The 12540-nt window shown below is 37.5% G+C and overlaps 1 protein-coding gene across 2 annotated transcripts; it reads left to right on the top strand.

Moving 5' to 3' along the window:
- Nucleotides 1-450: 450 nt before the first annotated feature.
- LOC108668345 (lysosomal acid glucosylceramidase) lies at nucleotides 451-12089 on the top strand. 2 transcript variants are annotated; one of them, XM_018155533.1, is made up of 13 exons: nucleotides 451-490; nucleotides 1452-1580; nucleotides 2137-2322; nucleotides 2947-3886; nucleotides 4386-4548; nucleotides 5169-5335; nucleotides 6610-6733; nucleotides 7634-7747; nucleotides 8124-8268; nucleotides 8845-8924; nucleotides 9351-9461; nucleotides 10082-10284; nucleotides 11477-12089. In XM_018155533.1, the coding sequence occupies exons 2-13, from the start codon at nucleotides 1487-1489 to the stop codon at nucleotides 11574-11576; spliced, it is 2427 nt and encodes an 808-aa protein (XP_018011022.1). In that variant the 5' UTR covers nucleotides 451-490; nucleotides 1452-1486; the 3' UTR covers nucleotides 11577-12089. The 2 variants fall into 2 exon arrangements, with proteins under 2 accessions (XP_018011022.1, XP_018011021.1); XM_018155532.1 differs by having other exon boundaries at nucleotides 2944-3886.
- Nucleotides 12090-12540: the final 451 nt, after the last annotated feature.

The raw sequence follows: 12540 nt of genomic DNA, 5'->3' as shown, positions 1-12540 counted from the left end.
GTTGGGATCTGAGGGAAACCTTAATGCTGAATTGATGCAAATTTACGGAATCATTTAAGCTAAAAATCAAACGTAAATCTGAGGAACCGTTCGAGGTAAAATTATGGTGAATCGAAGAAATCTTTTGTGGTAATATATGTATATCGAAGATAGCATTCAAGGTGAAATGAATAAGATTCGAACGAAGCATTCGAAGTAAAGCTCAAATTGGTATTCAGTTAATTTAGAAACATTTTTCCTATGGAAAATGCTGTCTCCAAACCAGAAGAAGCTCTGATCTAATTAGTATGAACTAATTATGTTCCTAATATTGTTCTCAATTATGTTAGTAATATTCTTCTCAGCAACAAGACTCTCTTATCTTGAATTTATCTCTAAGTATGGCGTAGTAGATTGTGAAGGATCGCCTGTAGTTTCTTTATGACCTCTGCATTAGTTATTGTTTGGTCCTGATCGTTGGGACACTCACAGTCACACACATCCCCACCATGTAAGCTCACACTACCACCGAATAGACTATTGAAATTATACATATTTTTTATTATATTAGATTATATTTACCTAAATTTCAAGAAATTTTTTATCCAAGCTCTGAAGAATAATTGTAGAATTATATCGTGCAATATCTGAACAAGAAACACTCGAGAAGAGTCATTAATCGAATTCTAACATTCCAATTTATTCGCAATTTTAAGAAAAATAAAAGTCGAATAAATTGTTTGTTTGCTACTCCATCATAAGAGGTAAAAGATTTATTCATAACCCTAACAAAATTCGGGTTCCTCCTAGGCTTCTGCTCTAGAGTCACTACACTCAGTTTAAAGTTATATTTGGTCTGCCTGGCCACTCGATCGAAATCAGTTGCGGTCAGAATCTCCATTTCGACTTAATAGGCGCCTGAGAGTGTAAGAAAGTATGGGAGAGTCAAGTCTCGCCGCGCGTGCGAGATGCCCAGAGGATTTTATTCAAACATTGAGCGAAGAGAAAATTGAACGAAGAGAAAATTGAACAGAACAGAATCTCTAACAAAAATCGGAGCCGCCCAGTCTTCGGCCGAATAGTCGCTACGCTGGGCGTAAATTTATTCTGGGTATGCTTCGCCACCCTGTATAAGGTCTGCTTGGCCACCATCTGGTCTAAATCTTCTTTTCGACTTTTTAGTCGCCTGAGAGTATGACAAGAGTTGGCCGATCCGAGTCATACCGAGCTCGCAAGCTGTTCAGAGGCTGCCGACGTGGAAATAGAGAAGCCGATGAAGCCCATATTCCTATAGGCGGCACCTAATGCAGAATCAGCAAGCATCTAAATTTTGTTAGGGGTCTGACCCGTATCTGAAATTTGTTAGGGAATACGATAAGGCCGTATCTTCTTAATCCTTCTTTCATTGCTGAAGGATTACTTAACTATTGTCGTTTTATTTCATCAAATTTTTAATAAAAATTCAATTTCAGAGATCCATACAAGGGCATGAATAGGACAAATCTGAATGGTATCAGTGATAAAAACAAGAATGGCTAACTGGCGCATGCCTCTCCGATGGTGCATTTGGCTTCTGCTAGTTGTCCTTCGGCCCAACCATGGTGAGTAATGGATGGGTTTCGGATCTATATCGATATTTTAACTAGTTTGTTTTTATGTTTGATGAAACTAAAATGAAAGCTTGGCACCACAAATGCAATCTTCTATTCTTTGCTTCTCTGCCGAGGAGTTCAGTAGTGTCCTGTACATAAAGGAGTTCATAAAGTGCCCTGTACGCCAACATAATCATATGTATATTATCTGGTTCAATAAACATTTTCCTTTTAAATTAATATTTGTGGATTACCCTAATTAAGGGATTACCCTGAGCAGCGCTAGGGTAATCTGTAAATGCTGTACAAATAAGTCTGTTGGGATAATTATTTCTTTCTAATTAACTCAAAATTGCGTGAGTGAAATACACAAGTAAAGTAGATGTTTGACTTTCATTAGTAGGATTAGTAACGTTCACAGTTGGAAAGTAGAGCGTCTTGAACATCAACGAATAAAGCAGGAGCATACAGGACAGAAAAATTTATAGGTGTGTTCGAACATTATTAATATTAAATAAACTGTATAAAATACTAGCAGGTTAGCCTATTGAAATTGTTCGCTCAGAAGCTGCAGGCTCCTGCGTCGGTCGCGACTACGGCTTCGGCAGCATCGTGTGCGTGGACACGATCGAACACTGCGGCTTGCCCGGCGTGTTGCCCGCTATGGCCAGTAACCAACTACTCATGGTCACGTCTGACAAGGCGGGACTGCGGTGGCAAGAAACCTACTACCAGTGGAAGACTTTTCGTGGTGAGAACAAGATATATTCGGCAATTCTGTCCACGAGGGGATTTAATTGACTGAAAGACATCGTTCCAGATGAAGTTACAAAGATGGGCTGGGTGGCCCAGTGGTTACAATTCAAAGTACCAAGATCGCAGCAGTGAGTTTTGGGTTTGATCAGAGCTACCTGCGACAGTTCTGGTCAAAATCGGCGAGATGGCCGGGCGGTCCATCACAGAGAAATTTAAGCACTGAGTTGCGTGTTCGAGACCCGCAACAAGCTGAGAAATTTCTGCGATGTTCAGAATCATCGGCAGATCGAATGGCCTAATTAAAGCTGACACGGACATTACCATTACAACGATAATAAAACTATTAAGTAATGATAGATCTCGATTGCCAGGAGATTTTTGGACAGCGCCAAATTGACCTTAGGCTCGATTGAAGAAGTGTTTGTGTACTTTTTTAATGAAATGATTCGTTTGTTTTTGTTCTCAAATATTAATATCACAACAATAAAATTAACAGTAACATTGTAAAATTTTATATAATGCATATAGATAGTTTGTGCTAACTTATTGGACGTTAATTTAACTAATAATTTACGCAAAGAAACGGAGATGACTATTGTTGTCCTTATATCTTCAGCAGAGGAGTCGGTTGAGACGAGAGCAGAGTCGGTAAAGCTAGGCAGTCACACAGCTTCGGTTCAAGCTCTACCAGCTACACTGAAAGCCGACAAAGGATCTTCTCGTACTAAATCAGCAAGCGAGAGTGCTGATGTGATGCCGTCAGTACCTAAATCAGCAAGAGAGAGTGCTTATGCGATACCAACAGTACCTGCATCAGCAAGAGAGAGTCCTAATGTGATCCAATCGGTACCTGCATCAGCAAGCGAGAGTGCTGATGTGATACCATCGGTACCTAAATCAGCAAGAGAGAGTGCTGATGTGATACCATCAGTACCTAAATCAGCAAGAGAGAGTGCTGATGTGATGCCGTCAGGAGCTAAATCAGCAGCTGAGAGAGGTGATACTGTACTGTCTCATGACAATTTGGCCTCAATGAGTAGCAAATCCAGGATATCAATAACGGAGCTGGAAAAATCGAAGAACCTGTCAGCATCAGCTCGAGTTGAGTCAGCCAACGAGAATGCTGACTTGGAAACTCGCCTATCTGATTCAACAAAGTTAAATGATGATCCGAAACTATATCAACCTGACTTGCCGTTAAAAGAAGCTTTGGTCGTATCATCTCAAAGTGAAGCAGAAAAGTTAAGCGTGGATTCAGTCCCATATTCAATCGAGTCGGCAAAAATAATCACATACGCGGGAACATCCCAAAAAGACTTAGTGTCAGCAGCGGCTGAGTTAACACGAGGAAGCTCTGACTCAGGACCATCTCTAGCTGACACACCAGCTTCAACGGCGGAGTCAACACGAGTAGTAGCTGAGCCAGCCCCAGAAGTTACTCTGACATTGGATAGGTCTGAGCGTTACCAAACAATCGCTGGTTTTGGAGGCGCGTTCACGGATGCTGCAGCGCTTAACATCCTTACCTTGCCGCGGCCACTGCAAGACTGCATAGTCAGGTCAGAAATTGGTCATTATTTGTTCTTAATTGTTACCAGGAAGTATGAAAATGTTCAACCTTCGAATATGAAACCATATCGTTTCACATTCTCAAATTTTTTCTCATAGCCCATAATTTATACTAAATCTGTTGCAATTAAGCCTTCAATTCTTTTCCTGACGTTGCTTCGAATGCCATGCGTTTTTCCTGTTTCTCACTTAATTAATACATACGGAAATTTATCGGATATGAGTGTGGCCTCCAAAGCTACTGTTAAAACCGATATCACTTACCTTACTACGAAATGGCAATATTTATCACTGAGTTCAATATGCAATTTTTATCCGAAGTCTTGTCGCCGTCCTAAGTAGCTCTGAAGGGTTTCAGTATGACTCAGGTCTAACTTCGGCCTTGAACGGCTGCAATTTAATTTAGGTCCTGCTTCAGACCTAGAGAGCTCAAGTTCGCCTCAAGTCCAACTTCGTTCAAAGGCCTTCGTTTCTGAATTTCGTTTACAGTTCGTACTTCAGCCCTGAAGGTCTTCAGTATTCCATGGGCCGCGTTCCTATCGGAGGAGCAGACTTCAGCGTGCGAGCTTACACCTACGACGACCTGGACGAAGGGCAGACAGATGAGGACCTCAAGCACTTCACCCTCCAGAGGGAGGACATCCAGATGAAGGTGAGCAAGCACTTCACCCTCCAGAGGGAGGACATCCAGATGAAGGTGAGCTAGCACTTCACCCTCCAGAGGGAGGACATCCAGATGATGGTGAGCTAACACTTCACTCTCCAGAGGGAGGACATCCAGATGATGGTGAGCTAACACTTCACTCTCCAGAGGGAGGACATCCAGATGAAAGTGAACTAGCACTTCACCCTCCAGAGGGAAGACCTCAGGAGAGGGTGTGGCGGACCTCATCCTCTAAAGATAAAGAATTTCTAGAAATATAGTTCAAGGAATTATTGGTTCCGTTCGCATGCAGATGTTGAACACTTTTACCTCAACTGAACGTCAAAACGACGACATCTAAAATAGGTTTCACTGACAATCTGATAGATGTAGCTTGTGCACCTTGTAATTCAAACATTTGAAAGAATAATTTCCTGACGAAGAAACGTACGTTTGATTTGATCTCATTTTTATCGTTCACATCTAAATTCCGAAACGAAGATTACGAAAAGTAATCAGGTTGCTTTGTTCCAACAATCAAAATTTCAAGCTTGAGTTAACCGCATTACAATCATTACATTACAAAACATATAATTTTACTTGACATTTTATGTAATTTGTTCATGCAGATCCCGCTGATCCAAGCAGCGTCTCGTGTACGTGGTTCGTCTGGTCCTCTGAAGCTCGTGGCGTCCGCGTGGTCAGCCCCGGTGTGGATGAAGACTGGACCGAGTCTGGATGGCAAAGGGAAATTGCAGAGGCAATACTGGGCTGTCTGGGCTCAGTATATCCTTAAGTGCGTTTATATGAAGCCTCTGTACTGCGGCCTTATTTCAGCAATACTAATAGCGTTGATTAGGCCATTAGACCTGTCGCTGATTCTATACATATTTCAGCTTATAACTTTATTTCAGCAACACTAATAGCGTGGATTAGGCCAGTAGACCTGTCGCTGATTCTAAACATATTTCAGCTTATAACTTTATTTCAGCAACACTAATAGTGTGGATTAGGCCAGCATATAGACCCGTCGCTGATTCTGTACATCGCAGAATTTTAATTTTTTTTTGCTGGTCTCGCAAATGCAATTTATGCTCCAATTTTGCCGTGATTTACCGCCCGGCCACATTGCTTATTTTGACCAGAACTGTCCCAGTGAGCTGGGTTCGAGCCAACAACTCCCTGCTCGAATTCATGTTATACTTTGAACTGTAGCAGTGAGCCATCTTACCCACTCGTTTGAACTTAAATAATGTTATTTTATGAAGGGTACTCCAAAAATAGGTGATTTCTCGAATACTTAATAAGATAATCCGGTTGGTTTAGGAAGTAATTGCTGCATATCCAGTAGCAGTTACTTTAAAGTAATGTGGTCTGATAGAAAACATAGATCATTTGAGAATTGACATGGATAAATACTTTATTTTTGTGGTTTTATATCTTGACGTGGTGTTTATTTAGTGGCAATAAAAATACGCCTCAAATTCTGTAGGAATTATTTATGGGATCAGAATACTGTAACTGGAATATTCTGAGGTGATCTTAGTTAAGAAAACTTTTATCTCGTGGCTTCGCTTGCATTCGTTTTTGTTCACTTAAAAGTTTCCTTTAGTTTGTTTTCGGTTGTACAAAATGGTACCAACTAAAATAAGAGGTAAAAGATTTTTGCTCATTCTACTTCATACTACGTAAGCTAGAGCATTAAGAAACAAATAAATATTATTCATTTCATGAAGATTATATGACGTGAGTACGATATTGTTCGTGATATTGTGCCAATTGATCCAGCAGAATGCTACAGCACTAATTTTAAATATAAAATATTCAATTTTGGTAAAAATAGTTCTTATGAGCACAGAAAAAGCCAATCATAAAGACCACTTTAAAATTATATTGATTCGAACATATTATCCTGATTCGAAACAAATTCAATCGAAACAAATTCAATACCAACCTTCTACATGGCTTTTTGTTGCTGCGAAATTTCATAGTGAAACTTCGCAGTATTCGAGGTAAAAATCTTAAATTATTGATAATAAACTTAATATTAAGATTTCGTTCGTGTTCCAGGTTTCTGAAGGAGTACCGGAAGCGCGGTGTGGAATTCTGGGCAGTGACGGCGCAGAACGAACCTACGGACGGTCTTATCACAGACTTTCCTATTAACGCCATGGGGTGGACAGCTCTAGAACAGGCAAGATAAGCTCTAGAACAGGCAAGATAAGCTCTAGAACAGGCAAGATAAGCTGTAGAACAGGCAAGATAAGCTCTAGAACATGCAAGATAAGCAGCTCTAGAACAGACAAGATAAGCTCTAGAACAGGCGAGATAAGCTCTAGAACAGGCGAGATATGCTCTAGAACAGGCGAGATAAGCTCTAGAACAGGCTAGATAAGCTCTAGAATAGGCAAGATAAGCTCTAGAACAGGTAAGATACGCTCTTGAACAGGCAAGATAAGCTCTAGAACAGGTAAGATACGCTCTTGAACAGGCAAGATTAGCTCTAGAACAGGCAAGATAAGCTCTTGAACAGGTAAGATAAGCTCTAAGACAGGCAACAAATCCTACAGTAAGAAAACTGTTATGGACGAAATATGTCATTGTTTCTGTGTAGAAGACACGACGAGACAAAAAAAATTGCCAGAGCATGTAACAATTCTTCCATTTTAATAAAAATGGCTACGTTTATCATCGCTTATGATGAGCGAAATATTTGTTATAATTTCTTGCACAGATACGGTGGGACAAAACGTTTCAAAACAAGCGATGGGTTAAACATTTTTTCTTTATTTTAAAGTGTATTAGATCTTTCATTAATAAAAAGTATATTATGGTCCCCGTTGTAATAAATGCAATGGGACGGGTGGCTCTGGATCTCGCAAACATTTTCCCAACTGATGAAGATAGGAATGAAAATAGTTCGAAGAGTTTTGTATATTTTTTCTTTCTGCCATTAATATTCTTTTACTTTAGTTCTCTCTTCCATTCGAGTATCTCTAGAGATCATTCTATACTAGACTTCATACAAATCTATATATCAGATTATGTATGCTACGAAAAATCTCAAATTCGTTGTTCCCTGTACTGGCGACAGGCCGAGTGGGTGGGCCACTTCTTAGGTCCCACTCTCGAGGCCGAAGGCTTCAACGACACCAAAATTTTTGTATTGGACGACAACAGGATCGCCTTGCCGCACTGGATGGACGTTGTGCGTATCATGGGGGGGGGAAACAATGAGTTAAATTATGCATAAAAGAAGAGGTTGTATGAAGTCTAGTAGTCTAACTAAAGCAATATTAATTCTTCTATATGTAAAATTCGCTTGTTATCGGGTTCATTCAAGCTAAACGTACTTGAGTTTGATGCATTTCCGTCCAATATTTATTTAATGCATGTATATTATCTACTCATTTGCCTGATAAATAACTATCCTCTCACATACTCGTGTTCAATATAATATTGTTCTCTATTAATATGCATAGGGCTGCAGAGAAGTTCACTTTAAATAACAGCTATCACATACTCGCATGCATGACATAAAGTTATATTTATATAAGATGATGATATATAAATTTAATGTGCAGATGGCTGCTGACAATTTAACCGCTCGGTTCGTGTCGGGCGCGGCAGTTCACTGGTACGTAGACTTCCTTGTGCCGGCCTCCGTTTTGGATGAAACAAACAGCCGCTACCCGCACTGGCCTATTCTCTACACTGAGGCTTGCACAGGTCAAATCCTAGTATAAAATATTATTCTTTATTATTCTTAATATTCGGCAAACCATTACCAGTCAGTATTTTGCCTCAGCATTAGTTGAAATGTAATTCAGGTTGTATTCAGACTCAGTTTTTAATAATTTTTTGCGATTGATGCAAATTCGGTTTAAACTAAATGAGAAGTACACACTTTTGTATTCGAGGTCACACTTAAAACTAATTTTACCTATAATACGCGCATGCAATAGTTTATTGTATCATATCTACGCATGGTACACGTTCGGTGCCAGGGATTTATCGATCCACAAAAATGAAGGACATACAGTTCCTGTATTTTATGTTTTTTTGGATCACGTATTGAAAATATAAATGTTGATATTAGTAATAATAAATTTAACAAACAATATCAACAATAATAGCAATATTAATTTAATATTATTATTATTATTATTAGTATTTATTATTAATATTAAATATTAATATAAATTTTAATGTTACTGTTAATTTAATATTATTATTGATTGAATAATAATATTATTTTATTTTTTAAAAAAACACAAATAATAAAAGATTAGTTTAAATGCGCAGGTCAGTGGCCGTGGCAGCCGCTGAAGGTGGTCCTCGGTAGCTGGCAGCGAGCGCAGTATTACATAGACGACGTTATTGATGTCAGTCTAACTGTTATCAGTCAGTAACTTGGGCTTAATTGTTAATTATAAATGAAGAGCATTTATTTGTAAATAATTAAATTTTCTTCAATCTTGGTAGTAGGTTTCTGTAAGCAATTAATCTTGCCATAAATCAAATGTAAGAAATGATCGAAATAAGTAACGATGAAATCGTACACACAATGATAAATCAATCTAAATGGGATTCTGAAATAAAGGCAGAAAATAATATGATAATACTAAACGTCGCGTTATTTTAATAAGCAATAAATATATATTAATAACTATATACACTAAAAAAGAAATGAAATTGTTATTTATGAAGATGAACTCTTATTGCTGCCTGACGGCGAATTTTGTAACAATTATAACAGTAATTTTTTCCATTATTGTTGAGTGAGTTGATCAATATTGAACACAATGCAGACTCTGAACCACTGGGCGGTGGGCTGGATAGACTGGAACTTGGCGCTGGACACAAAGGGAGGACCGAACTGGGCTAAGAACTTCGTGGACGCGCCTGTCATCGTCAATGCGGTGAAGTTGATACAATTTCAAATCTTGTGTAATTATTTTGAATGTCCATAAATCAATTCAATTTTTAAATTTCGTATTTGTCATCAAATTTTTATTTATTTTATCAAAGATGTAGCAAAGAATATACGAAGTATAAAATATTTATGACCAATTTTAGAATTTCTCTTTTACATGGTAAAGACAGTAGTGCTAGTCTTATTCTTTTTGATGATAAGACTAGTACAGAATATAGAAAATTTAATTACAATGAGAACCAACTATCAAAAAATGTACGAAAGTGAGAAAACGTCGAAAAAATAACATCGTTGATACATAAATTTTTTCGACTACCTCTTTCACCGCTCCACTGCTGTAATTTGAAGCCCTGATTTGTTGGAAAAAACGAGAACAAAGTTTTTTCTCTTCATTTTGGCTATGACAATATAAAAGAAATTGGACCATGTAAATTATTCATTGCGAGGTGGTTAATAGTAACTATTCAAGATAAATCGAAGTAATCAGGATGACGTTCTTGTCCACTCAGTAAATCAACATTGAATAATTTTTTCTTCTGTACTACGCATTCTATTAATAAATATTATGCAAATAAATGGGAGAAATAATATTTCGGTTCTGTGCAGGGTGTTCAGGAAGTGTACAAGCAGCCCCTGTACTACGCCATGGGCCACGTAACAAAGTTTGTACAGGAAGGCAGTGTGAGGATCGGCCTTCAGTACACCGCGGGGACAAGCGAAGCTACCAGAGCTACGGAGCTACCGAACACACTGCGCGCGACTGCCTTCCTGAGACCCGATAACTGTACGACTATTGTACTTGTCAACAAGTGAGTACTATTTGGCAGATTATAATTGTACAATTGATGTACTGTGCGACTATTGTTCTTGTTAACAAGTGAGTGCTGCTTGACAGATTATAATTGTACAATTGATGTACTGTACAACTATTGTACTTGTCAACAAGTGAGTGCCATTTGACAGATTATGGTTGTATAATTGATGTACTGTACGACTATTGTACTTGTTAACAAGTGAGTACTATTTGGCATATTATAATTGTATAATTGATGTACTGTACGACTATTGTACTTGTCAACAAGTGAGTACTATTTGGCATATAATAATTGTACAGTTGATGTACTGTACTACTATTGTACTTGTTAACAAGTGAGTACTAATTGGCATATTATAATTGTATAATTGATGCACTGTAAGTCTGTACGACTATTGTGGTCGTCAACAAGTGAGTACTACTTGGCACATGAAATTTGTATATATGACGTACATAACAGGCATATAGGTGTTAGAAATGTTGTACAGCCTAACGAAAGAAGTGAGTATAACAGCTAAGACGAGCTGAGTGAGTTAGTGACTAGGGTGAGTCATTGCGAATATCATTACCAAATAGAAGGCCTGCTGAAAAAATATTGTCATGTATCATTCTGCTGCTGTGTCGAATTTCTTTTTGATATTGAGGAATTGCAAATGTAAATATATTAATATACCGACCGGTGCGAGACGGTGCGACAGAACAATAAATTACAACCTGCATTTATCGTAAAAAGCAATAATTTCACATGTGCAAGAAATGATTTTGTAAGTACCTATATGCTGCTATGAAAACGACTAGCCTATACTTCCTTCAAGCTGCTCGAATGGAACTTGATATTAGGTTCTTTGCTGGTCTCCAGGTCGCTTGATATATTTTTAAGATCCTGAACCATGGTCGAAACACATATGGAAGATAGAAATTAGAAAGTAATAATAGAATTAATTCATATGTCCCTGCTGCCGCTCATGAAATGAATATTGTTCCAAAGATGTTGGTATTTATTATTGCGCTTTCGATGTCGTAATTTATTGATTATGGATTAAGATTATTTGGTTGCATTAATCGCAAATTTACCAGGAATTAAAAAGCAAAAAAAAATCGAAACTAAGAAATGGTGAACTTTTTCTCGATTTTCTTTGCTATTAAATTCCTGATGATTGATTATTTATGGATTTACATGTTCTAAGGAAACGGTCGCCGGTGCTGTTGGAGATCCGTGATGGGGAACGGAGCAGCGGAGTGCTGGAGTTGACAGCGAGTTCCTTCAACTCGTTCTTCTGGTGCTGAACTCCTGTGCCTCCTTAGGAACATTAGATCCTATCATGGAAATCTTAATGAAATTGATACGTCCGATCCCGCAAGGCAGGCTGAAAAATATATCTGGCAGGCTGAAAAATATGTTGGTGAAGAATATAAATTTATTTACTACTTTTAATACTGTTTTAATTGGATAATATGTCCGATCCCGCAAAGCAGGCTGACAAATATATTGTTGAAGAATATCGATTTATTTACTACTTTTAATACTGTTTTAATTGGAATGTGTGTTATTAGGATTATTTAATTATAAAGATTATTAGGACTACGCGCTATCCGCCCGAGTAGAAAATTAGATTGTTTAGTCTATTGGATTGTTTAGTCTATTGGATTCTCTTTTGACGGAAAATCAATTGAATACTGTGGGGTTTTGCTTTGATATGTTTTATATTATGATATTCTTACCAGAATTTGAAGAAATCTGCCATTAAATCAGCAAGATATTACTGATGTAAAATAATAATTTAATCGTTTCATATTGTCCACCTATTTATATAATTTAAATATTATATAGTAGAAATATGCTTGAATGACACTTAAAAGTATCAAATTATCGTATTTTATTTGAACCATCCGAAAATAAGTAGAACAAGAAAAGGATCGTTTATTATAAGCTGAAAAAATGATTAGATTTTCTGATAAATATTGTAGATTGTAAATTTTCCTAACTCTCACAAGAATTTAATTTAAAAAAATTGTCGAATAAATTATGATATGGTTTTAAAGAAGAAAACATGAATGCAAAGATACGGAAAATATAGCGAGCATTGTTCTGAAATTTTTTGATGATCCCAAACAATATGCATAAATTTCAATTTAAACTACCCGAAAATTTAGTTAAAGAAAAATTTTTAAATTGCGCTGTATGTACGAAACGTTTCCCCACGTGATAAAAGATTTTATTTTTCAACACTATCTACTACGAACGGCACAC

This window comes from Hyalella azteca, unplaced genomic scaffold, assembly GCF_000764305.2.
Source record: "Hyalella azteca isolate HAZT.00-mixed unplaced genomic scaffold, Hazt_2.0.2 contig13297, whole genome shotgun sequence".
In the NCBI taxonomy this organism is placed as follows: domain Eukaryota; kingdom Metazoa; phylum Arthropoda; class Malacostraca; order Amphipoda; family Hyalellidae; genus Hyalella; species Hyalella azteca.
The sequence above is the reverse complement of the archived record's forward strand: the minus strand, read 5'-3'. Positions and strand labels throughout refer to the sequence as shown.